The 26,993-nt window shown below is 42.9% G+C and overlaps 1 protein-coding gene across 1 annotated transcript in view; it reads right to left on the bottom strand.

Moving 5' to 3' along the window:
• blnk (B cell linker) overlaps positions 1–26,993 on the bottom strand; it is a 202,671-nt gene that overhangs the window by 35,348 nt on the left and 140,330 nt on the right. The window contains exons 10-16 of the mRNA XM_080205586.1: positions 26,099–26,189; positions 18,376–18,450; positions 15,286–15,336; positions 10,261–10,286; positions 7,872–7,894; positions 4,660–4,761; positions 1,990–2,032 (exon numbers count right to left, since the gene is read on the bottom strand). Coding sequence (XP_080061712.1) covers positions 1,990–2,032; positions 4,660–4,761; positions 7,872–7,894; positions 10,261–10,286; positions 15,286–15,336; positions 18,376–18,450; positions 26,099–26,189 — 411 coding nt within the window. The remainder of the gene's footprint in view (positions 1–1,989; positions 2,033–4,659; positions 4,762–7,871; positions 7,895–10,260; positions 10,287–15,285; positions 15,337–18,375; positions 18,451–26,098; positions 26,190–26,993) is intronic.

Genomic DNA, 26,993 nt, shown 5'->3' on the forward strand with positions numbered 1-26,993 from the left:
TTAAATGATTACATTTATTTTCTTCCAGACATTTTAATGCAAACAAAATTGAAAAATATAAAGATATACTTGGAAAATTGCTCTTCTACATTATTAGAATTTGTGACAGCACGGGGGTATTGTTACTAGCATATTATGCCTCAGAATTGGATTTTTTATTGTATATATTCTGGGCGCAGTAACTAGCAATATCTTCATTGCACAATGTACACATTGATGCCAGTATATCATGAAGAAGCATTCTAGAGAAATGTCCATGTACTGTAAATGTCCCTATACTGGATTTAAAAAAGAAAATCGCAAATTATTGTGCATTTCTGGACCATTGGGCTCCTGATAGTGAAAGCTAAAGGTGACATATAGCCCCATCATTACACGATTCAATCAAATTTTAGCTATTTAGAATATATAGGACAGAATTTTTCAGCCGTTCATGCTGTCAGGATTTTCTGGTCCCGCTGCAGTGAAAGGATATTTGGCAAATTCTCAATCCTCACTTGCAGCGGTAGCAGGGCATGAACAGCCAGAAGGTTTCAACCAAAATCTTTGGCACAAACTTTAAATCTGTAAAAGTAGTTTTAAGCTCCACTCAACGTTGTACTGTTCACAAGTTCAGCGGTCCCTCCATCTCTGGTATTTTGCTATTTCTCAGCGCTGGTCCCATTTCCTAATGCAGATTTTTAACAGTGCTTGGTGATATACATTGGAACAACGGTTTAATATTGTTGCAAAGAAACAAAAATGGGATCTCAAGATTTCACGTACGAATAAGAATATTGCAATAAAGTGCAGGATAGTGCAACAAATGGAGGGTTGCCAAACTGATACATTTTCATATTCACTCCTCCCTTCTCAAAAGAAAGTACTAGACTCCTCATTCTCTTGATAGTTTTGTTTAACTTGTGGACATGTATCATACTGGAATCATAAGCTGCAATTTGCTTAATTAATGCTTATTCAGAAGTGGTGACAGGAGGAGTTGTTACACCGACAACTGACTACTCACCCCGAGTGCCAATTCATTATATCATGTAATATAGTGGGAAAGAGAGAGACTCAATAGCAAAGGGGCAGAAAGGGGTGAAAGAAGAAAACAAAGGAAGAAATATAGGAAGCACCTGCTATACTTAGCATGAAGTAACATTTTTAGATAATTCATAATTGTTTCAGTCTTTTTTAAATTCCTTTGTGGGACATGGACATCACTGGTTGGCTAGCATTTATGCCCATCCCCAGTTGTCTGAGGGCAGTTGAGAGTCAATCACATTGCTGTGGCTCTAGCAATATCTTCATTGCACAATGTACACTTTGATGCCAGTTTGTCAGCCAGACCAGACAAGGATGGCAGATTTTCTTCCCTAAAGGACATTAGTGAACCAGATGGGTTTTTCTGACAATCGACAATGGTTTCATGGTCATCAGCAGATTCTTTTACGTTGAATTCAAATTCCACCATCTGCCGTGGCGGGATTCAAAGCCAGGTCCCCAGAACATTGGCCAAATTTCCGGATTAATAGTCTATTGATAATACTATTAGGCCATCATCTTCCCAATTGTATGAAATTTGAAGAAAAATTGGAGTATGCCTGATTATAATCATCTAATCCCTTAATCAATAGACACAGTTAATGCAAATACTGCAGATAATCTTAGTAATTAAAACTCAGACCAATGTTTGAGATCAAGAATGATCTCAAAGGTGCTGTGAGAACAGGCAACAGTGAAGTACGACTTTTGAAGAATTGTATCCAACATTTTAAATAAGAAAATCCATAGATCCTTCTAATGTTGGCATAGTTATACACAAACATTCTTGGCTAATCTCCCACTGGACTTCAATCTATTACGGTTTTCAGAAACATTTTACATTGTTGCTTCATCTGCTACTTTGATTTGGAACTACATTCTCATGGGTTGTCTTGCAAATATGTTAAAGCTGCTTCGGGGGGAGAACAAAAACAAAGGCCTTTCTTGAAGATTTACACTTACGGGTTTAGGGATGGGCGGTTTTCTGTTCACTGGTGATTCTCTTCTGGAAAAAATGCACATGTTGAGGAATATATTAAACTGCAATTAATGTACAAGACAGCAATAAAATGGGATTGATGTTCCCTGTGATCCAAGTAGATATAAATGGCACATGAAGAACCACCTATAATTGATGGGAACAGCACTTCTTTAAATCGTAAGATGTGGTTGTCTATTTTGACTCATTTTTCTGATTACTTTTGTGCTTTTCAGAGTTGACATTGATGCTGAGCAGGGAGTGTCACCATCATACTTCCACGAAACAGAGACAAGACACCTTTTGCAAAAGGTATTTGTCCAACATCAGAACAACTCATCCTATTGAATGGACATATGCCTCTCATCAATTCTTGTATTTGTTTCCATTAATTCATGGGAGGTGGGTGTCGCTGGTTGGCCACCATTTATTGCCCATCCCTAGTTGCCCTTGAGAAGGTGGTGGTGAGCTGCCTTCTTGAAATGATGATACAACTGAATGACTTGTAAGTCAACCACATTGCTGTGGCTCTGGAGTCACCAGACCAATAACTAGGGCAGATTTCCTTCCCTAAAGGACATTAGTGAACCAGATGGATTTTTCAGACAATCAACAATGGTCATTAGTAGATGCTCAATTCCAGATTTTTTTCATTAAATTCAAATTCCACCATCTGTTGTGGTGGGATTCGAATCCAGGTCCCCAGAACATTAACTTGGTTGCTGTATTAATATTATCTGGCGATAATACCACGAGGCTATCGCTTCCCCTGTTGCAGATATTTCTGTTGTTCAGGTCTATTTATGTATATGAAAGCTCGCTGTCCACTGAGTTAAAATAGATTAATTTTTGCTTTAAAACAGGAGCCAAAAGAAATGTAATTTAAAAAAAACAAGAGGCTTATATTAGCATTAAAATTTCAAGGCAGTGGTATCTTCTGACCAAGATTGTAAGTTTATTACCCACTGAGGACACATTCTTGGCAGGTTTGTATTTTTGATCACTGTGGCCAGAACTTGGAATGAAAAATATCTCACCCCCTATTTTCAGGTTGAATTCAGTGTCGAGCGATGAGATATTTTAATGGTATTTTACTTATTTGGACAAATTGCTCATTATTCTTTGTTGTGATCATTTTATGAATGGCCATCCCCATTATTAAAGAGACAGGTTGGCTTCTCTTCTTTCAACCCATTAACAATTAAAGAGCAATGCTACAGTGTTAACTTCTAGACTGAGAGAAGAGCAGAATTCAGCTAACGGCCCAGATCTTCTGCTTTCCGAATCGTCAGGGACTGAACATTGTTGCTAAGATGGACATCAGGATCCTTCAGAAGTCCCAAAACACTGACTCTTGGGAGTTGCCTGGGAAGTTTGAACTTCTGACTGGCAACTCCCCTGTTTTCTGGGACCCTCTGAGAATGTCTCTGACTCTACAGAGTTACAGACTTTGGACAGTTCCAATTTACTTACCCAGAAGTTATTAGACAGAAACATTCTAACTATACAAATGATCCTCCTGACTCTCCCCTCTTCAGCTATCCCAACTGACCAGATCTGTGTTCCCACCACTTGACTTCCATCTCCCCACTGACCCCCCCCCTACTCCCCATCTCCAGCCACCAACCCCTGTAGGAGCAGAAGTAGCTGATTTGGCCCATTGAGTCTGCTCTGCCAATCAATGAGATCACGACTGATCTGATATGATAACCCAACTTCCCTCCTGACCCCACTGACTTCCTCAAGATCTGACCTGACCAGCCCCCATTCCTCTGCTAATCCCTACACTTCAGCGACCCGACTAGCTCCAGACCTGACAACTCATTCCAACCCAGCTACCCAATTGCCCATCTCACCCTATTCAACTGTCACCTACCATTTACTCATCTACACATTCACCCACCCACTCACTCATTCAGTAGCATGCTGGAAAACTGTTTAACATACTGAAAGGCCTTGAGTTGTTTTATGAACATTTATCAGAATATGGCAGATAGTTCCTCAAAAAGAGGACATGGCATATCTTCCAACCCAATGATCCAACACTACCAGAAAGTGGTTTGCTGTAAGATGGCTCTGCGTTTCTGAAGAAACTGTGATCAGAAGTCCTGAGCCAAAAGGAGGTGCAGCTGTGTGAAAATGAATGAGCAGAGAGGCAATCTGAACATGACTGCCATTCCTTGGAATATCTGGTCAATATATTTCGGGCATTATTTCAGAGTGTTTCAGTTCTAAAATATCTTCTTCCTCAGCTCAGGACAAAGATGTTTTAACATCGAAATATCTTGTGCTGAGATCACCTCACATTGCACCTCCTCTAGCTCGAACGCATCTGCATCAATAACTCTCACACTTAGGCCAGCCCATCTTCCTCTTATGTACCCAGACGGTCACATTGCGCTGCTGTTGCCACCACCACCCCCACCCCCACCCCACCCGGCCCCCAAATTGAGAACTTGTTTTAGCCCATCTACTTTATTGCTATAAGTCCGAGAGCCTGCTGTACTCCCTGTGCTATTCATTTCTCCCTATTTCCTATGATTCATTATTATTTTAAACAAACTACTCAGCTACATATTTGCTAATTTATCTTTCTGTAGTTGGTTTCTTGTTTCCATGGAAGGCATTTAGGCAGATAAATAATTACTACATACCTGGCTATTTCTGGTGCACTTGTCACATTTGGGGCAGAGCGGGGAAGTAATATTGGACTTCCTGTTGCTGTGGATCCAGGCTTAGGAAGCTGAGGTTTGACCCTTTAGATAGTAATAAAGAATTCGTCCAATTAGAGTCTGTAGATAAAAGTGCAGAGAATCTCCTATAACTGCCCAAGAGTTTAAACACCAAACAGCTGAAACCCAAAGGGGAGTATCTGTACAGCAAATTTCCTGGGGTCAATACCAGTTAGGAAGGCGGACCAAGACTTGTAATATGGCTCTCAGCAACCTGTGGCATTCTAGAATTTCCCAGCAGGAACAGGCACAGGTTGAATGTTCTCTGGGAAACGAGGAGAGATGGGCTATTTTCACCAATCCTGCCTCATTTTCCTGTCATTTCAATAACAGGATGCCCCTTTCAAGAAGCAAGCGGAAGGAACTTTTTTTTTAATTCATTCACGGGATGTGGGCATTGCTGGCTGGACCAGCACTAATTGCCTCTGAGTGGCCATTTCGCAAGGCATTTCAGGGTGAACCATATTGCTGTGGATCTGGAGTCACATGTAGGCCAGATGAAGATACGAGGGCATATTTCCTTCCCTAAAGGTAATTCATGATGGGTTTCTATGACAATCGACAATGGTTTCATGGCCATCATTAGATCATTAATTCCAGATTTTTATTGAATTCAAATTTTACCAACTGCTATGGTGGGATTCAAATCCAAGTCCCCAGAACATTAGCCTGGGTCTCTTGATTTTTAATCTATTGACAGTACCACTATCACACTGTCTGTCCGTCATCCTCTTTCCAGCAACAGTTAAGCAAGATACCCTACATTCTGACCAATTTGAACCAGTGACCTGCTCACGTGAGTCTCAATCGACCGGATTAATGATTGGAAAAATTTCAAAGTTAAAGGAAATATTTCTCTTCTAGATTATAGAAAATTTGAAATGAAGGACAATTAAGTTAGTCACAATCCATAGTGAATCTAGGGTTCCTTAGCAATTAGAAAGGGTTCTCACATGCTGCAGAAGACTTTTAATTTTTATGGGGAAAAATATCTGAAGAGTCCACATGGGGGCGCTCTTGTACAACATAGCACAAGGAAAGTTAGAGTGGTGATGTCAATGTGCCATGGATACAGATATAATCATTATTCCTAATTAGAAAGGCAACTTACCCATGTGGTATTTACCTCTGTGGTATTTAAAAAGAAAAGTGGCTACAATTCACCATGTTGAATAAATACTTATAGAATTGCAGAATCTCTTCAGTGCAGAAGGAGGCCATTCAGCCCACTGAGCCTGCACCGACAACAATCCCAACGAGGCTCTATCCCTTGCAACCCCACGTATTTACCTTGCTAATCCCCCTGGTACTAAGGGGCAATTGATTCTGGCTGATCAACCTAACCTGCACATCTTTGATCTGTGGGAGGAAACTGAGGAAACCCACACAGACGCAGGGAGAAAGTGCAAACTGAACACATAGCGACCTGAGGCCAGAATTGAACCCAGGTCCCTTGGCGCTGTGAGGCAGCAGTGCTAATCACTGTGCCACCGTTTATTGCTATGTAGTTCATTTGATACTAAAAAGGCTGAAGAGGTTCACTCAGTACTACTTCAAAAAGTTAATTATCTTGTGAAAATTAGTAACAGTCTTCCCAGTTAAATTTCTGTTAATTGCTTGAATGATTTGGTTTGAACAGCGATAATCACATAAGCAGATCAGTCTGTAAGAAGCTGATCTTGTTATAATCCTTGGCCCTGGGCAATTGTATTTTTACAATGCTGCTGGCTAATTTATCTCCATTAACCATGGGGACAGTAACTCCCTCAAGTTATTTTACAGGTAATGATATCTATGCTGTTTACAAATCAGTATTAAGATATATTGAACAGGAAAAGGTATGAAAAAGCCAATGCTTATCGTTGGTTTTGATAAGAGGATTTCCTGAGGCCTCCCCAGCACTCCCAGTTCAAGCTCCTGCTCCACCTACTCCCACACAAGCATAAGGATGTTTTATATTCATTGATGGGATGTGGGCATCACTGGCTGGGCCAGCATTTATTGCCCATCTCTGAGGGCATTTAAGAGTCAACCACACTGCTGTGAATCTAAAGAGACATGTAGGCCAGACCAAGTAAGGACAGCCAATTCCCTTCCATAAAGGATATTAGTGAAGCAGATGGGTTTTATAACAACAACGGTTTTGTGGTCAATAGACTTTTAATTCCAGATTTTTAGTGAATTCAAATTTCCCCATCTACCATGGTGGGATTCAAACCTGGGTCCCCAGAGCACTACCCTGAGTCTCTGAATTATCACCTCAGTGACAATATCACTACGTCACTGCCTCCCTTGAGTCTCATTGGCGCCAACTTTAATTCCCCTAGGCAGCTGATATACCGGAAGAAATCAGGCTAATTAGTCTATCCTGACATAGATGCGGTGATCACCTGGGGGCTGATGACTGGGCCTCTGACCGGAAAACAAAAGAAAAGTAAATGATGTTGGTGGATGAATTGGTCTCCCTGCTGATGTGACAAGGCACCCGTTAAAAAAAATATTCTTTTGGGCAGCACTGGTTAGCACTGCTGCTTCACAGCTCCAGGGACCTGGGTTCGATTCCCGGCTTGGGTCACTGTCTGTGTGGAGTTTGCGCGTTCTCCCTGTGTCTGCGTGGGTTTCCTCCAGGTGCTCCGGTTTCCTCCCACAGTTCAAAGATGTGCGGGCTAGGTTAATTGGCCATGCTAAAATTGCCCCTTAGTGTCTTGAGACGCTCAAGTTAGAGGGATAAGTGGATAAATATGTAGGGATATGGGGGTGGGGCCTGGGTGGGATTGTGGTTGGTGCAGACTCAATGGGCCAAATGGCCCCTTTCTAAGATATTCTATTGGGGGCACTGACCTCCTTGTGGATGGTGCCTGTAGTTTACCTATTGTGGTATCAAGGCCTATCATTTTCAAAAGGAGACCCATTTCTGCCCCATGATAGAGCAGCAGGATCAGTAGCAGGGGTCCCTGATGGACTGATCTTAATGCTGACAATGGGATGCAGATGCCCAGAGCCAGTGTCTCATTTTAAATGTGACCGATGACAAAACAGCTGCATTAAAGAACAGCTTCAACGGGTTGTCCATTAAATAATCAAACCGCACGCTCAGCTGACCATTTCTTTCAGAGTAATCAAGCACAACTCACCTGGGCACTGGTGGTAAAGTTTCCTAAAAATAAAGCAAAAGTAATTCAAATCAAAAGATGTTCTGATGTGATTAAAGCATAATTTCATTGATAAGCAAGCTTAATTTATATCATGCTAACAGCAAATGATGGATAAATGTGAATTGTTGTAAAATAATTTTTCGGTTTGACACCTCCCTTATTATTGACATAAATGGGGCAAATTGGACAGGGAAGTCAAACAGGTTCCGGGGATCAGCTGCTGATCCTGGTCTTATTCTGCTTTCCAAGTGGGGTTCATCTGAAGCTTTGTCCTTGTGGGAGCTGGGATGGAAAGAGCACCATTTCAGATACTGTGAGGTACCTGGGGCTTGGATGTTCACAGTGTCCTGTAATTAGGACTTGATGTTTGTAAGAATTCAAACTGGCTCTCTTGGGCTTCAGACACCTCCGGGACAATTCAGGATTTTCAGAGAGTTAGATAGAACAGGAAATCCGATGGCTGCCAATGAACGGCTCCTTCAGCTCTTTAAGGAGAGTCTTAAGGGAGCTGGTTGGCGTTGAAATTTTCAATGTTTTTCCAAGTAAGCACAAACAGTCTTACCCGTGCACAAATGTGAGGTTCACTGTGTGGCCCAAGTCTTTTTGTCATTGATATTTATTCAAAGGTATGGGGCCAACCAGTAGCGGCACAAGCGCTCTCCTAGTCTTGCAGTCCATGGCCACTTTTTTGCCATGTTCAACTATCTTTCTATGGAGCTGCCTGCTGTGATTGCAAAGCAGCACCAAAATGGTCGGTACCGCTAACTGGTTGCCAAGCTTGTTTTGCAGCCACTTAGACTTAAAAATAGCACATTCAGGTACAGAATCAGGATCCTGAATTCACCTGGATGTCAGGTTCACCACCCTGTGCTGAAAATCCAGCCGAGTGTGTCCATCACACACAGAGGCCTAGGAAACCTGGGATGGTCCTTCCAATTACTAGCTTTTAAAAAGCCCATGGAATTTTAAGGTGATCGATTAGAGGCATTTTCCCAAGACCGTGGTGGTAATTTTGTTTTTGAGTGTTTTTTGCGCTAGCATTTTGGCTTTCCTAAGTAGTTATTTTTTTTTGCCTCTAGTTCCTTTTATGGGCACCTGTGGATTTGCCAACGATTCTTTGAGCTGATGTATTCGGAGAACAGTGGCTACCTGGGAAAGATGCCTGGTCGATCGGTCACCTGGTTTTTGAAGAGAAACAACTTCACTTTGCTGGCAGCTGCTTGTCTTCCCAGAAGGAACAGATCATTTATGGCAACACAATGGGACACTAAATGCCTGATTAGCTCCTACACTGGAATTGTGCAGAAGTGCTCCACATCATGCTGTACATGATGTTGTACATAACACTCCAGGGTTGAACAAAGGACAATGTTATCTGTCACATGCCATTAATCATTTTGGTAAGCCCTGGTGCACCTAGCTGGGTGTGACCAGTGAGTCGTATCTTCTTGGGCCTTAGACAGCAGAACATTGAACGAATGACTTTATTATCTGCCACCAACGAAAACCTTGCAGCATCTGCCTGGTACAGGAATGATGTAGCAAAGGGCTGAAAATGGCTGCATCTCCTTCCGTACATGCCTTTGTGCTGGTTTATGAGGATGGTACCATGCAGCAACACTCAGAGGGAACCCTCTTTGCAAGCAACACATACAGCATCATCTCCGATTCAGCAGCAATTAAAGATGGGTTTGGGGCGGTGAGCTATCTACCACATCTTAACCCCATTCTCCTTCAGTCTCCCACCAGTCTCAGGTGGGTTGAGGCTTTATAAGATTCTCAACAGTTGCTGAAAATTCGCCCCTGCATTGTTATACTCTCCTTTACATTTCACTTGGTCACAGTTTGCCTCTTGCACAAATAAGCAGGTTTGAATTCAAGGATTTAGATTCATATATTTGTTAATATATTTATAAATATAGGCACGTGGAGATAGGTCACTGACTTGCCCCAAAACGGGAAAATCCCGCCCGAGGTCAATGTACCTTTGCATGGTCTGCCCACCCACACTACCACCCCCCCACAACTCCCCCTCCCCACCGTCTGCCCGCCACATGATGAGCAGGGCAAAAAAATTCCCCCATGATCTCACTGAATGGGGAAACAGGATCAAAGCAGCCAGTTTACTGCTATTCCTACAAATTTGCACCTTAATGATTCATTATTATTGAGACTAGGGGATTCATGTGCCATTGGCAATTGACCCTTCAGGTAGAATTAGTCTCAATTCTATTTAGAAAGACATACCAATATTGTCAAATAAAAAAGTATAATTTCAGGAACTTCTATTTTCCCTAATGTTTAAAGCAACATTTTCACAACACAAACTTAAGCTGAAATATTTAGGTATGATGAGTCAAAAACTCACCTCTGTATCTGGAACTTCATACACATCTATGTGTGGGAGATATAATGTAATATTCACACAGATTAAAAGAAAATCAATTGATGTGCTTCCATGCAAAATTAAACACATTACAATTTTACCTATTTATTGCTACTTTGGTTTTGCATGTATAAATTGAATTACTCAATTTAACTTCTGATTCCTGTCAACAGCTGTTAAGGAACTCATTTAAGAACAAATTAATCTGCTGAGAACAAAATTAATTCATCTTTAAATTGTAGAAAGGAATAAGAAATTCAGAAATCTATTTTTATGCCAAGTTTTGTTCTCTATGAATGGGGTGGATAGGAAGAAGGTGCACCCTTAGTGTTAGGGTGGATTTCCATCTCTATTGGCTGGCAGAGTGAAAGAGAAAACAGGGTGGAGTGGTCAGGATCCCCACTGTCAGGATTAGCTAGGCTTCCCCTAAGGTGCAGAGGATCAGGCATTGGGCAGCCTTTTACAGCTTCACTCGAGCGAGATCGGAAATTCCCACCCGAAATCAATGGAGATTTTAGACACACAGCTGTGTCTAAAGATTTTTTTGAATGGAATTTTAATGCACGTTCCTGTGCACTTGCCCAGTAAATCAGGGACTCTCCTGGACCACATGTTCTGTGGCTACCTTGGGCAAGGTAGATAAGAAATTTGCTTTATCTGCCCTTCAACAACAAGGTCTTCAGAGTGACAGGCAAGAGAATGCTGTTTCAGCCCTCTCGGCTCTGATGCTGCACTTGTCTCTTCGGTCACCAGGGGGTGGGGCTGCACCACGAGTTCATCAGTTCCTCCAAACCATCTGGGGCAGGAAAATGCCCTCAGATACACAGCACTGTACAGCCAAAGGACAGCAATAAAATGGGCCACCTCAATCCGGAACGGCTAACCGTGTATCATTTTCTAGCATTTGCTCAGTTCAAATGCTCTGAATTTGCAAATGTTACCCTCTTGGAAGGGTGTTAGAGCAAACTCAGCAACTACAGACCAGTCAGTTTAACTAAGTGGTGGGAAAACCTTTAGCAGTGACTGTCCGAGGGAGAAATCAACAGTCACCTCAACGAGTACAGGTTATGATGTGGAGATGCCAGCATCAGACTGGGGTGGGCACAGTATGAAGTCTCACAAGTACAGGTTAATTAAAGCTAATAGGCAAATAAAGACAAATTGTATTTAACTAACTTGATTGTGTTTTGTTGAGAGTGGATCAATGAACTGGGTAATGTGATTGATGTTGTTATGTTACTTTATCAAACATCTTTTGTATGTTATCACATATTAGACTGATCAGAAAAGTGGAAGGCCATGGGATAAAAGCAATGATGGCATAGCTAAACTAGTGACTATATTAATGCCAAAACTGGTGCTGCTGAAAGCCAATTTTCTGGTTCTAATTTTGGCACAGTGCTTCTATTGCAACAACTGACACTCCCAACTACTCCTACTGATGCAACAATACTGAAGATTGGCTCATTTAAAGTATAATTGAATGTTCGGCCAAAATTCTCCAAATAAACTGCCAGCGCCAGGCACCAGGTCAATTAGAATTAAATTTACAGAAAGAATTGTCTGTACAATATTAAACAAAGTAGTATTTATATTTCATTCAATTCAACACTTTTAAAGAGTTCATTTTGTATCGCAATAACACAAGAATAATTTATTAACAAGATGATAATTAGTTGGTAGTTAAAGGTCTGTTCATCAGTTCAGGAATTATTATTTTCGAAGTTGATAATGCAACTTAGCTAGTTACTGAATACCCCCAATATTGAATTATCACAGAATCATGGAATGGTTACAGCACAGAACCAGGCTATTCAACCCTTTGTGTCTGTGCTGACCCGTCAGCTTGTTCCAGTCCCCCCACACAATGATCCTGTAGCCCTGTACATTTTTGAATCCCTCTTCCAAATCTCCTCTCAATCTTCTCTTCCGAAAGGATAACAATCCAGTGTCTCTAATCTATTCCTCTGGAACCATTCTCACAAATCTCTCACTAAAACCATCACATCCTTCTCAACGTGTGGAGGCCAGAATTCAACACAATTCTGCCATGGCCAACCAGAGGTTTATAAATGCTCATTGTGACTTGATTGTCTCTGTGTTCTATATTTTTATTTAAGAAGTCCCATATCCCATCAGCCTTCTTAACTAACAGTACTTTCTCAATTTGCCCTGTCATCTTCAATGATTTATGTCCATTTTCCCCCCAGGTCTCTTTGTTCCTATACCCCATCAGAATTCATAGAATTATAGAATCACGTAGTGCAGAAGAGGCTCTTCAACCTATCGAGTCTGCACCAACGTGTGAGAAACACCTGACCTCTCACCGAATCCCATTTATAGCATCTGGTCCATCACCCTGAATATTATAATGTGCCAAGTGCTCATCCAGGTACTTTTTAAAGGATATGAGGCAACCCGCTTCTACCACCCTCCCAGGCAGCACATTCCAGACTGTCTTCTGGGTAAAAAAGGTTTGCCTCACATCCTCCCTAAACCACTTGCCCCTCACCCCGAGTCGATGTCCCCTCACGACTGACCATTTAACTCAGGGAACAGCTGCTCCTTATCCACTCTGTCCATGCCCCTCATAATCTTGTGTACCTCGATCAGGTCACGCCTCAGTCTTCTCTGCTCCATTGAAAACAACCCAAGCCTATCTAACCTCTCCTGATAATCTAAATGTTCCATCCCAGGCAGCATCCTGGTGAATCTCCTCTGCACCCCCTCCAGTGCAATCACATTCTTCCAGTAATGTGGTGACCAGAACTGCACACATTACTCTAGCTGTGGCCTCACCAGAGTTCTATACAACTCCAGCATGATTTCCTTGCTTTTGTAATCTATGCCCCAATTGATGAAAGCGTCCCATATGCCTATTAACATGCCCTTCTGCTTTCAAAGATCCGCGGACAAACACACCAAGGTTCTTTTGCTCCTCATATGATCTAGTTTCACACCTTGTCAAATTACTCCCTCCAAAGTTTATCATCTTACATTTTTCAGGGTTACATTCCATCTGCCACTTATCTGTCCATTTGACCATTCTGTCTCTATCTTCTGGGAGACGGGAGAACAGCTCATGTGGTTCCGCTATTTAAGAATTGTTGTAGAGATAAGCCAGAGAACTATAAACCAGTGAGTCTCACACCAGTGGTAGGGAAACTACTGGGAAAATTCAGAAGGAGAGCATCCCTCTCCACTTGGAGAGGCAAGGCCTGATCAGGGATAGTCAACATGGCTTTGTCAGAGGGAGGCCATGCCTAAAATAAGATTGAATTTTCTGAGGCGGTGTGTAGATGAGGATAGTGCAGTTGATGTAGTTGATATGGATTTCAGCAAAGTCTTTGACAAGGTCCCACATGGGAAAATATAAAGAAGGCAAATGCAGATGTGATACTGGACAAATTGATGAAGTGGGTTCTAAATTGGTTCAGTTGAAGGAGACAGTGGGTGATAACAAAAGGCTGCATTAGTGACTGGAAGCCAGTAACCAATGGTGTTTCACAAGGATCTGTGCTGTGTCCCCTATTATTTGTCATTTATTTAAGCAACACAGATGACTGTGGCGGGTCGAATTAGTAAATTTGTGGATGACCCGCCACAGTCATCTTAAATAGCGGAACCACATGAGCTGTTCTCCCGTCTCTGGCACCTCCCCCCATGGCCAGGGAGGAATTCAACATTTGGGTCCCAGCCCTTGCAATCTCCTCCTTCCTCCCAAAGAAACCTGGGACACAATTCAACCAGACCTGGAGATTTGTCCACTTAAGGCTGACCATATCTCCAATACCTTATCTTTCCCTATGTCAATTTGCTCATGAACCTTGCAATCTCCCTCCCTGAATTCATGCCTTCAGCCTCATTCTTATGGGATGTGAAGTATTTGCCCAGCACTGTACCAGTGTTCCATGATTCTGTGATTCCATGCTGGGTTTACCATTACATCCTTCTTTGAACAAGAGTGCATCATTTACAGTTCTCCAAGAGGAGGAGAAGATAATGGGCAATGCCTCTATAATTTCCACTCTGACTTCTCTCATTATTCCTGGATGCATCCCATGCAGCCCTAGTGACTTATCAAGTTTAAATACAGCCAGCTAACATCTTGTCTTTATTAATTTTTAGTTCACCCACCAGCTCAACTATCTCCTCTTTCATTATGACTTTGGTAGAAGCTTCTTCCTTGGTAAAGGCAGCTGAAAAGTATTGATTCAGTAGATCAGCCATGTCCTCAGCTGCTGCACATAGATTTTGATTTGGTTGAACCCTTTTTGGTTCCTAATTGGCTCCATTCACCTCTTACTACTTTTTATTTCTGATTATCTTGCTCTTTCTGTCTCAAGGGAGCTCTGGTTTTGGTTGCTCTACCTTTCCTCCTCATGAAAACATGGAATGCGTAGGTTAGAGGGATTAGCGGGGTAAATATGTGGGGTTACGGGGATAGGGCCGAGGTCGGGTTGTTCTCGGTGCAGGCTCACTGGGCCGAATGGCCTCCTTCTGTTCAGTTGGGTTTCTATACCTGCCTGCCAACTTTTGATTCCAATTTTCCTGAGGGCAAATATCATCCCACTGAAATTTACCCTCCTCCAATTAAGAATTTTTATTTCAGTTTCTTTCCTTCCGTGGCCAACCTGAATCTTATGATACAATGATCATCGTTCCATAGAAGTTCCCCGACTGACACTTGATCCACTTGTCCCACCTCAGTCCTCAGAACCAGATCTGGCAACGTCTCCTTTCTCATTGAGCCAGAAAAAATACTGACCAAATGCACTTCAAAACCTCTTCCTCCCTCTGCCCTGTATACACTAGAAGTCCCCCATTATCACTATGGTTTCTGCACCCCTGAGCAATCTGCCTGCACTCTTCTCTATATTTCTTTCGCTAGTCGGCAGGCAGTGGACTATGCCCATTGTATAGTGGTACCTCTACCCAATGTCAGCTTTTGACTTTGTATATTAAAGATAGAATGCTAAATTAAAAATGGTTTGCTTTTTCTCTTACCATGACTTTGTGAGCTTTCTGTGTGCTGTTGTGTTGTTGACGCAGGTTGTCCTGAATAAAAACATAATGAATTTACATTTGACCTAAACATGTATGATTCACATAAGAATCTTGTCTTCCCCCAGAAGCAGATACATAGAGTGAGATCTTATACAGCCATGCTGTATTTTCTTTATGTAATGTCAAAATTATTATATTTTTAATTTTAAGACTTATCTCACTGACTAATGTTATGGGAAAACTTCCCAAACACCAACATCATTCACTTGTGATAAACATCATAAACTTTGCGTACTTACAAAATAAAGCAAACATTAGTGGGTGGGATTTTCCACCCCCCACCCCACCCACTGCGGTGTCATTTTGGGGTGGCAGAGGTGCTTCACCACTGGCTGGCGGGGACATCTTCTGGGGTACTCTGTTGTTCATACCCTCTGCCACCACTGCTCGCCATCGTTGGGACTGGAAGATCCCACTGCAGGAACAGCCAGAAACCCTTGCCCAAGAGTTATTTCTGAACTCTTCAATATTTTGATCTGACACTCTCTACTGTTAGCACCAATTGCAGTAGCTGCAATGGGCTTTTCAAATATTTCTGTTGTTAGAACATAAATTATTGCTGGGCTGGATTTTTCACTGGAACAGTCAAGATGCCCCCCCCACCGCCCCAACCCCAATCCTCTCACTCCATCCCCACTTTTCTCTATATTCTTGCCTTCCTACATCTTTTCCATTTTCCATTTTCCGTTCCTTGGGCCCACCGGCAGCTAATACATTTATTCAGATACAGGCAGGGACAGAGGAATTGAATTTAGAAATACTTCTCTACAGCATTATTTTCCCTTTACGTCACAGGTAAATTAAATAGCAAGGGTGCACATTAGTCCCACCTGTCCCAAAGGCACTGATGTAGGACCCCAGATATTTAAAAATTAAATTTAAACTGCAGGGAGCTTTTCAATCCCTCTAGGAATGATGGATAGCACAGCCTCCAAGGGTGGCCTAAAGTAAAACAAAATGGCAGGTAGGATGAAGGCAACCAACATGTAATGTTCTTGGCCTGCTGCAATAGAAATCCACACTTACATTGAAACTAGAAGCAGGAGTAGGCCATTCGGCCCTTCAAGCCTGCTTTGCCATTCATCTTGATCATGTCTGATCATCAAATTCAATATCCTGATCCCCCCTTCCCCCCATATCCCTTGATCCTTTTAGCCCCAAGACTTATGTTCAATTTCTTCTTGAAATCAGACAACGTTTTGGCCTCAGTTACTCTCTGTGGTATGAATTCCACACATTCACCACCCTCTGGGTGAAGAAATTTCTCCTCACCTCAAGTTCTAAAAGATTTACCCCCTTATCATCAAACTATGACCCCTAGTTCTGGACTCCCCCACTATTGGGACCATTCTTTCAGAATCTCCCCTGTCTAACTCTGTTAGAATTTTATCAGTTTTTATGTGAGCCCTCTCACTCTTCTAAATTCCAATTAAATATAATCCTAACCGACTCAGTCTCTCCTCATATGACAGACCTGCCATCCCAGGAATCAGCCTGGTAAATCTTCACTGCACTCCCTCTATAGCAAGGGCATCCTTTCTCAGATAAGGACACCAAAACTACACACACTATTCCAGATGTGACCTCACCAAAGCCCTATACAATTGCAGCAAAACATCCTTATCCCTATATTCAAATCCTCTCGCTATGAAGGCCAACATTTGCCTTCTTTACTGCCTGCTGTAGAGTTAGACAGGGGAGATTCGGACTGACTAGTGGAGTGCCCCAGGGATCAGTGCTGGGGCCTCAGCTATTTACCATTTATATAGATGATCTGGAGGAGGGAGCTGAGTGTAGGGTGTCGAAATTAGCTGATGACACAAAGATAAGTGGAAAAGCAAATTGTGCGGAGGGTGTAGAAAGTCCACAGAGGGATCTAGATAGGCTGAGCGAGTGGGCGAGGACCTGGCAGATGGAGTACAATGTTGGCAAGTGTGAGGTTATCCACTTTGGCAGGAATAATAGTAGGAGGGACTACTATTTAAAGGGCGAAAAGCTACACCATGCTACGGTGCAGAGGGACCTGGGGGTCCTTGTGCATGAGTCGCAAAAACCCAGCCTATAGGTGCAGCAGGTGATCAGGAAGGCAAATGGGATGCTGGCCTTCATAGCGAGGGGGATTGAATATAAAAGCAGGGAGGTCTTGCTGCAAGTGTACAGGGAACTGGTGAGGCCACAGCTGGAGTACTGTGTGCAGTTTTGGTCGCCGCACTTACGCAAGGATATTTTGGCCTTGGAGGGAGTGCAGAGGAGGTTCACTAGGCTGATACTGGAGTTGAGGGGATTGAACTATGAAGAGAGGCTGAATAGACTGGGCTGGTACTCATTGGAGTTTAGAAGGATGAGGGGAGATCTTATTGAGACGTATAAGATGATGAAGGGGATGGATAGGGTAGAGGTTGAGAGGTTCTTCACGCTCAGAGAGGACAGCAGGACTACAGGGCACAGCCTCAAGATAAGGGGGGGGCAGTTTAGAACGGAGTTGAGGAGGAACTTCTTCACTCAAAGGGTGGTGAATCTCTGGAATTCTCTGCCCGTTGAAGTGGTGGAGGCTGCCTCGCTAAATATATTTAAGATGCGGGTAGATAGGTTTTTGGTAGGCAAGGGGATTAAGGGTTATGGGAAGAAAGTGGGAAAATGGAACTGAGCCACTTCAGATCAGCCATGATCTTATTGAATGGCAGGGCAGGCTTGAAGGGCTAGATGGCCTACTCCTGCTCCTATTTCTTATGTTCTTATGTTCTGTACCTGCGTGCTCACTTTCAGTGACTGATGTATGAGGACTCCCAAGATCTTGCTGAGTATCCACCCCTCTCAATTCACACCTATTCAAGGAGTAACCTACCTTCCTATTATTGCTATCAAAGTGGATAACCTCACACTTACATTCAACTTGCTTTCAAGAGAATCCCTGGCAGAGGATCTTATCTCCAATTTTGAAAGAGTTGTAAGGCTGGAACACCGGCTTTGTAACGTGAACGAGATTTCAAAATTCATAATGATTTCTTGGTAAGAAAGTTAATTAAATACCTGGACTGTGAGGATATCCTGCTTTGGGACTTGAGGACAAACCAGATGGTTTGGCTGCTCTGTTCACTGTAGGGGCTGATAACACATGAACAATTTTATGAGTAACTACGTAGTTAAGATTGAAACATTTTCCTATCCAATGGAAAGCTTTCAATTAGAACATTCCACAAATCTTCTGCGCGCATTGATCGATTTCACAAATTTGCTTCTTGCTCCAGGAGTACAGATCAGGAATCTGGGCCTGGTTCACAAGATCTTTACAGTGCGCAAGGCGGCCCATTGAGTCTGTACAGCCTCTCTGAAAGAACATTTTACCTAGTCCCACTCCCCTGTCTTACCTCTGTAACCTTGCACATTCTTTCCAGATAGCAATCCAATTCCCTTCTGAATACCTCGAGTGAACCTCTCAGGAAGTTTTGCTCCAGGCTTCAACCACTTTCTGGGTGAATAAACTTTTCCTCATACCATTTCTACTCCTTTTGTCCATTGTTTTGGATCTGTTGTGGGTGAGACCCACTGGATTTCTGTCTATTAATTTTCATGGGTCAGTAATGTTGAGTGAACGCAGTGTCCCAACTCTCAGGTTATCCTCCCATTAAAGAAAGATAGAGCTTGGATAAAGGAAGAGGCTTGGAGTTTCTCCTCAGTTGCACTGGTTTTCATTCACACAATTTGCCTGAAAATCAAAGTTCTGTGATCTTTTGCGCCAGTTATAAAAAAAGCATGCTGGAAGCTGGCCCCCTATGCAGAACTGGTTATACTCCCAGGATGAATTAAACTCCAGCAGTTTTCACTAACTCTGCTCGTTTGTACACCTTTGAGGAGGTTTTAAAGATGGGGGCGACTTTGACAGGCATGTTTTAAAATTAATTGAAAAAGCTTTTTAAAAATTTACTGAGGGACTGATGGCTGTACAGCAGTAAAATAAATTTCTCTGCACGGATCTTGAAAGTCATTTCGGTTCTTTGCATCATAGAATCCCTACAGTGTAGAAAGAGGCCATTCAGCCCATCGAGTCTGCACCGACCACAATCCCATCCAGACCTTATTCCCGAAACCCCATATATTTACCATGCTAATCCCCTGACACTAAGGGGCAAGTTAACATGGCGAATCCACCTAACCCATACATCTTTGTAACTGTGGGAGGAAACCAGTACACCCGGAGGAAACCCCGCGCAGACACCGGGAGAATGTGCAAACTCCACACAGATAGTGACCCGGGGCCAGAATTGAACCTGAATCCCTGGCGCTATCAGGCAGCGGTGCTAACCACTGTGCCGTCCCAGAAATTGGATTCCTTTCAAGGCTCTATTAGGCACTCACTTTCAGCTGTATTAATCAAACTACATCAAGTCATCATTCTTACACACCTTAAGGAATGTTTTTTAAAGCACCCACTTATTATGTTCTAAATCTTTGCCCAATTTGCAAATTGCAATTCATAGCAAATGTTGTTTTCGGTGGTATGCAAATGTGTTTTGAGAGCATTTCTCAAAACTGGCAGTTTGCACCCCGATTGCTGATTGTTTTCAAAGTGGAAATTCTGGGTGGGATTTTTGATTCAAAGTGCCATGGGGGTCTTTGATGCTCATCTGAATCCACAGAGTCTTGGCTTAAGCTCTGAAAGTCTGCTCTTCTTAAGATCATTTTCAGTTCCTTGAAACTAATTCCTTTCGGGTCTCAGTCTGGACATTCATTTTCAGTTGTACAAATCAAGCTACACCTAACAATCTGCAGTGGCACGGTGGCACAGTGGTTAGCACTGCCACCTCACAATGCCAGGGACTTGGGTTCAATACCCGGCTTGGGTCACCGTCTGTACAGAGTTTGCACATTCTCCCTGTGTTTGCATGGGTTTTCTCCCACAGTCTGAATGACGTGCTGGTTAAGTGTATTGTATTGTCCACACAAAATTCTTCCACAGTGTGCCCAAACAGGTGTCAGAGTGTAGCGACTAGGGGATTTTCACAGTAACTTCATTGCAGCATTAATGTAAGCCTACTTGTGACTAATAAATAAAAACTTTAATCCCTCATTATTACAATGTGGTGCCATTTCATCTGCTTGAATTTCTGGCAGTAGATTTAACTCCCCAAATTTCTAACTCAGAGGTGAGATTTACAGTACCAAGCCAATTTACTACTTGGACAGCCAATTCAGAAAATCTAATTGTTACACTTTGCATTTAGAAAAAGGTCCCCAAACCCAGACCTGTAAGCGAGGGGATTAAGGGTTATGGGGAGAGGGTGGGAAAGTGGAACTGAGCCATGACAGATCAGCCATGATCTTATTGAATGGCGGGGCAGGCTCAAAGGGCTAGATGGCCTACTCCTGCTCCTATTTCTTATGTTCTTATGTTCTTAAATAATAATTTTTGATCAACAATCTGTCATTTCAGTTATTACTCGCAATTAAACATGAATCACTAGTTTGAAAGAAAAACCGACAACACAAAATATATATAGTAGTAATGCACAAGTTCTATGTCTTATTCAAATTCATGGGTGGAATTTTATCCTTTCCCCACCCACACCTTGGTGGGGTTCTCCATCCCATCAAAGTCAATGGTCTTTGAGTGGCTCGCTGCATTTTACAGCCCTACAGGGCTGAGGTTCTGCCCTCTATTTCATAGAAACGTAAGAATTCCTGGACAAAATAATTAAGGCCAAGATCCATCAAGTTTGCCTTTTACCATCCTAGTAGTTGCATGGTGGTAATGGAGTTAGTGACTAATCTTGGCAATCAATCTCCATCAATAGATACAGATATGTGACGATGAAAAAACAGTAGTGGAAAACATTTAGGAACCAAAAGTTCAAAGTCACCTGTTCCTCTCATACAGGACACACTTGCCATATGTCATGTCTCAAGCTACTCAAACCTTATGGCAAAATATTATTTTCTGAAAGAAATCTATTAATTTGTTTTTGATGAATCAATACCAACTGCTTTCACTATCTCTCAGAGGAGCCTATTTCATTGATTGGCCACACACTCACTAAAATCTCATTTCCACAGATTGGAACTCGTTACATTAGAGAGTGGTTGCAGCAAATAGGTTGAGAAACTAGATTTGTACAAGAGTGATATAAGACAGAGATGATACAGATGGAATGGAAGGAGAAATGTATGAAGCATTATTTTGACAGGCTGAATGGCCTCTTTCTGCATTGTATCTTCTATGCAAGTATTTTAGTTTAACCAGCCCTTTAATCGTAGGCTGTTTCTTCTGGTTCTATGAAATACCTGTCATGGTCTGCAATACCTAGTCTCTTTAAAATACTAAAACATCACTCCTATCACCTCACCTTTTCCTTATTCTCTCCCAAGATGTGAGTGTCACTGGCTAGGCCAGCATTTATTGCTCATCCCTAATTGCCCTGGAGAAGGTGGTGATGAGCTGCCTTCTTGAACCACTGCAGTTCATGTGTTGTAGAAACACCTATGGTGCTGTTGGGGAGGATGTTCCAGGATTTTGACCCAGTGGCAGTGAAGGAAAGTCAATATAGAATAGTGAGCGGCTTGGGTGGGAACTTGCAAGTGATGGTGTTCCCATGCATCTGCTCCTCTTGTCCTTCTAGGTGGTAGAGGTCATATGTTTGGCTGCCTTAGAAGCCTTTGAGAATTGGTGCAGTGCATCTTGTAGATGGTACACACTGCTGCCACTGTGCGTCAACGGTGAAGTGGATTTCAATCAAACTGGCTGCTTTGTCCTAAATGTGGCCAAGTTGCTTGAGTGTTGTTGGAGCAGCCCTCATCCAGGCAAGTGGAGAGTATCCTATCACCCACGGCTCCGCAATGTTTTCAGGCCAAATCTTATGCCTAATTAACGATCATTTTCATGCCACTCTGGCAGCACATTCCCTCTGATTCACCTGCTCCTGATTTGTACCTTGTAAATAGTGAGCAGGCTTTGGGGAATCAGAAGGTGAATTACTCTGCAGAATTCCCGGCATCTGACCTGCTCTAGTGGCCACATTATTTGTGCGGCTGGTTTAATTCAGTTTCTGGCCAATGGTAACCCCAGGATGTTGATAATGGCAGATTCAGCAATGGTAATGTCATTGAAAGGCAAGGGGAAATGGTTAGACTCTCTCTTGTTGGAGACAGTCATTGCCTGCCACTCGTGTGGTGCAAACATTACATTTTTGTGAGAATATACCAAATTTGCCCAATTACTGCTCTAACCAAATCCCTCAACTGTTCTGGTTGCTTTCTTCTATATTGTTTCAATAATTAGCATATCCTCTGTATTGTGACCAGAACTGTGTGTAATATTCCATGTGTGGTCATGTTACTGATGTAAAATTTGCAGGATTATTATTATTATTTATTTCAATACATCCTAACTTCCTTTGTTTTATCACAGGCTGGACCAGCACGCATTAAATGTGGTACAGCTATCCAAACTGATTTTAATATCCCTGTGCAGAGCACCAGGGGGAGCAAATTGGAGCATAGCAAAGAACCTGAGAAGCCATGAACGTGTAGGCTTGGCTGCCAAACCTGGGCTTTATGGCCTACAGAAGGCTGGAGAGATCTGAGGATTAGTGTTTTTATTAATTTAAACTGAGACCTGCTCTTTATCTCTGAGATTGCCGCCGTACCATCCAGTTAAGAGTATAGGCCCCAGCACAAGATTCTTGGGGCACCCTTTATATTAAGCACATTAAATGTACATTATAGCTGAGGACAGATGCCGGGAGATGGATTGCTTTCTTCTGTCTTATCAGCCTGGTGATGTTGGGCAGGAAAGGCCACAAGTCCCCAGGGAACCTAAACGCCAAAAACCTCCATCCTTGCTTGTGGCTGGGATTCTCCGAATTTTGGCTGGAATGCTAAAATCCCTGTTCTCACTTGCAGTGGGGATGGGATCAGAGAATCCTGTCCTAAAGAGATCAGAGATCCAATGAGATCCTGGGTTTCTGCCCCTTTTTCCTTACTGTTGAAATCTCCCCATTTTTCTAACCCTAAGTTTCTAACCAAAAGTTACAATTTTTGTATTTGTACCGAGTGACCTTGCCCATGCTCAATGCCCAGCTTAAATCATTTCATAATTCCATTACTTTGGAGGCCCAATCTTGTCTCCATTCCATTGTGTGTACGCTAATTATGGAATCTATTCCACTCAAGATAACAACCACTTATCATTGTTTTTGGGCGGCAAAATCATTCCAGAATTAATTTGTCAGGAAACAATCCCACTACATTAAAAGAGGATTCAGAAAATATAAGCTGAAATCTTACCCAAAAATGGCAGGTGTTGATTCCGGCATGAAAAATTGAATAATTTCTGCCCATGGCCCTGCAATGTTTTCAGGTCGAGTCTTATGCCTAATTAATGATCATTTTCACGCCACTCCTGCAGAGCGCTCCCTCTGATTCACCCACCCCGTGATGACTTAACTGTTGTAAGCACAGAGTAGCTCCATATAAACTGCTCCCCGATATTTGTCCCACAACCACTGCAGGGGATGACAGGCAAGAAGGCAGCACCATGCTTTATAGAGGGGGTACTCACCAGGATGCTGGGTGGAGTGGAGCAGGGATGGGACACACTCTACCCCCGCTCCAGGGCTTGGCCTTCTAGCAGGGTCACCAGCCCACCTGGGATGCTGTGGGTAGTCTGGTCAGTGCAAACGCACTCCAGAAGAAGCTGGGCAGCAGCGTTGGAAGAAGACGAATGATATTCCTTGCTCTGCCAGGGTAAGTGAGCCACTAGCGGTCTCCCACTGGACCCCCTCACATGTCCCTCACACACCCAAACCTTTCTCTCACTCAGTTACCTTGGCCTTTGCCAACACCAGGCACCAGGTTCCCCCCTCCCTCCCACAATCACCATGTTTCCCCAGTAGCTGCTATGCTCCTCACACTCCAGTTCCCCCCAAGCCACACCTCATTACCATCTTAAATGTAATAGTCCCACAACCAGACTCTCCCTGCAGGACAAACTCAACTACAACTGGCATCTGCAGTCACAGCCAGCTGGAGTGATGCCCCAGCTGAGAACCCTCACCTATGTTAAGGAGCGAGTGCTCGAACTGGCCGGGGAAGAGGAAGAACATACTCGTGCTGCTGGTCATGTGGGACAACAGAGAAATGCAAGAATCCTCAACATATATGCTGTCATTCCTCAAGTGAGTAATCAATGTTTCCTCCACACACCCTGTAGGGACATGACTGATGTTGTTGATGGTTGTTTTGATTAAATAGATCTATACAAAGGTATGCTTTTATGCAGAATGCAAATACAGTCTGTTTTGAATTTTAAAAATCAACATCGCACTATCTTTGGTATGTTGATATGTTGTGGCGAAAAACTGCAGCAGGTGACGGTGCAGAGGGACCTCGGGGTCCTTGTGCATGAGTCGCAAAAACCCAGCTTGCAGGTGCAGCAGGTGGTCAGGAAGGCGAATGGGATGCTAGCCTTCATAGCGAGGGGGATTGAGTATAAAAGTAGGGAGGTCTTGCTGCAGCTGTATAGGGCATTGGTGAGGCCGCAGCCGGAGTACTGTGTGCAGTTTTGGTCGCCGCACTTACGCAAGGATATTTTGGCCTTGGAGGGAGTGCAGAGGAGGTTTACTAGGCTGATACCGGAGTTGAGGGGGTTGAGCTATGAGGAGAGGCTGAATAAACTAGGCTTGTACTCGTTAGAGTTTAGAAGAATGAGGGGAATTCTCATTGAGACGTATAAGATGATGAATGGGATGGATAGGATAGAGGTGGAGAGACTCTTCCCGCTCAGAAAGGACAGTAGGACTAGGGGGCACAGCCTCAAGATAAAGGGGGGGCGGTTTAGAACGGAGTTGAGGAGGAACTTCTTCACTCAAAAGGTGGTGAATCTCTGGAATTCTCTGCCCGTTAAAGTGGTGGAGGCTGCCTCGCTAAATATTTTTAAGACGCGGGTTGATGGGTTTTTGATAAGCGAGGGGATTAAGGGTTATGGGGAGAGGGCGGGAATGTGGAACTGAGCCACGACAGATCAGCCATGATCTTATTGAATGGCGGGGCAGGCTCGAAGGGCTAGATGGTGTACTCCTGCTCCTATTTCTTATGTTTTTATGTCATGTCCTTACACTTGCAGGCTGGCCAGCGGGACAGGCTACAAGCATTACCTGCTGCATGAGTGCTAGCTTCTTGTGTTTGGTGTACAAGTACCTCCAAGTCTCTTTGTGTTGCAGCTTTCCACAGTTTTTCTCCATTTAAAAAGATCAATAAGATCAGTAAATCTTCTAAGCTTCAATGGGGAGAGGCGCAACCTTTCTTCATGTGATAAACCCTTCATCCACGAAGAGTCCCAGTGACCATTCTCTGAACTGCTCCTAATGCAATTATATCCTTTCTCAAATAAGAAAATCAAAACTGTACAGATGTGATCTCACCAAGACTGCAGCAAAACGAGCCAACTTTTATATGCCATTCCCTTTGCAATTAACATCGACCAGTGGCTGATATTTTTGCTGAATTTGCCCAGCAGGGCCTGTGACCAGATTTGCTGTGTGTGGAGAGACCTCCTGTACCAGTCTGCTGTTCCGCATTAGATGAGCATGTTATTGTTACTCACGCTCCATTGTTTTATGTCTAATAATTGCACCCATTGTAAATGTGCTTCCGTTCCAGTTTTCTAACGCTACCATCACATTGGAACTTGGGCAGGCTTTCTTTTGAAGACAGATTGGCTGACAGCTTGTCAGCTGCAAAGAACAGCTTCAGAACTTACGTTTTACAACAGCGGGAGGTGCGCTTTTCTCTGTCGGGTCAATGTATGCATCATCAGTTTCATTGTTTTCCACAGGAACGATGTAATCATCCTGGAATGAAAGGCAACATTTCAGCAATATAGGAAAATAGAAACACAAGGACACAGCATAAACAATCACTTCACTCCAAGATCTTTTTACAATCCAAGGGGGTCCAAACTCAAGTTCGCTGCTGCTTCAATGATTGAGACAATTCCCTTCAAGTGAGTGTTATTTACTTCAGGAACAATTCTAGAAGTTGTTGGCTGTACAAACATCTTATTCTTTAATGCTCAAATCTAACATAGGCCCTTCCAAGTTTGTAATCATAGAACCCTACAATGCAAAAGCAGCCCATCGAGGCTGCATTGACAACAATCTCAGCCAGGCCCTATCCCTGTAACCCCATGCATTTACCCTAGCTAGTCCCCCTGACACTCAGGGGCAACTTAGCATGGTAACCCGCACATCATTGGACTGTGGGAGAAAGCTGGAGAACCTGGAGGAAACCCACGCAGACACGGAGAGAATCATAGCCCATTATTCTGCATATACCATTGTACTGTCTTTATACCACACAGGGGATATAATTTCCCCTATTTCCTCCTCAATCTTTATTTTCTTAATGAAGTTTAGTTTATTTTACCTCTTTGCATGATTCAACAATTCTAATATTTATATTAATTGTTGCTATCCTTTTCTGAACCATTTAACATACCCTAAAGTCTTGAGTGTAACGATTATGCCAGATATATACTTCAGAACAATAATATTGTTGGTTAATTCCACCTGTTTCCTTTAAACAGTTTTGTACAACTCTAGGGAGTTAAATCTTTAATAGTTTACTTCATTACCCGCAAATTAACAAAATAATCT

Source organism: Carcharhinus amblyrhynchos, chromosome 17 (assembly GCF_965287045.1).
Source record: "Carcharhinus amblyrhynchos chromosome 17, sCarAmb.v2.hapA, whole genome shotgun sequence".
Classification (NCBI taxonomy): Eukaryota; Metazoa; Chordata; class Chondrichthyes; order Carcharhiniformes; family Carcharhinidae; genus Carcharhinus; species Carcharhinus amblyrhynchos.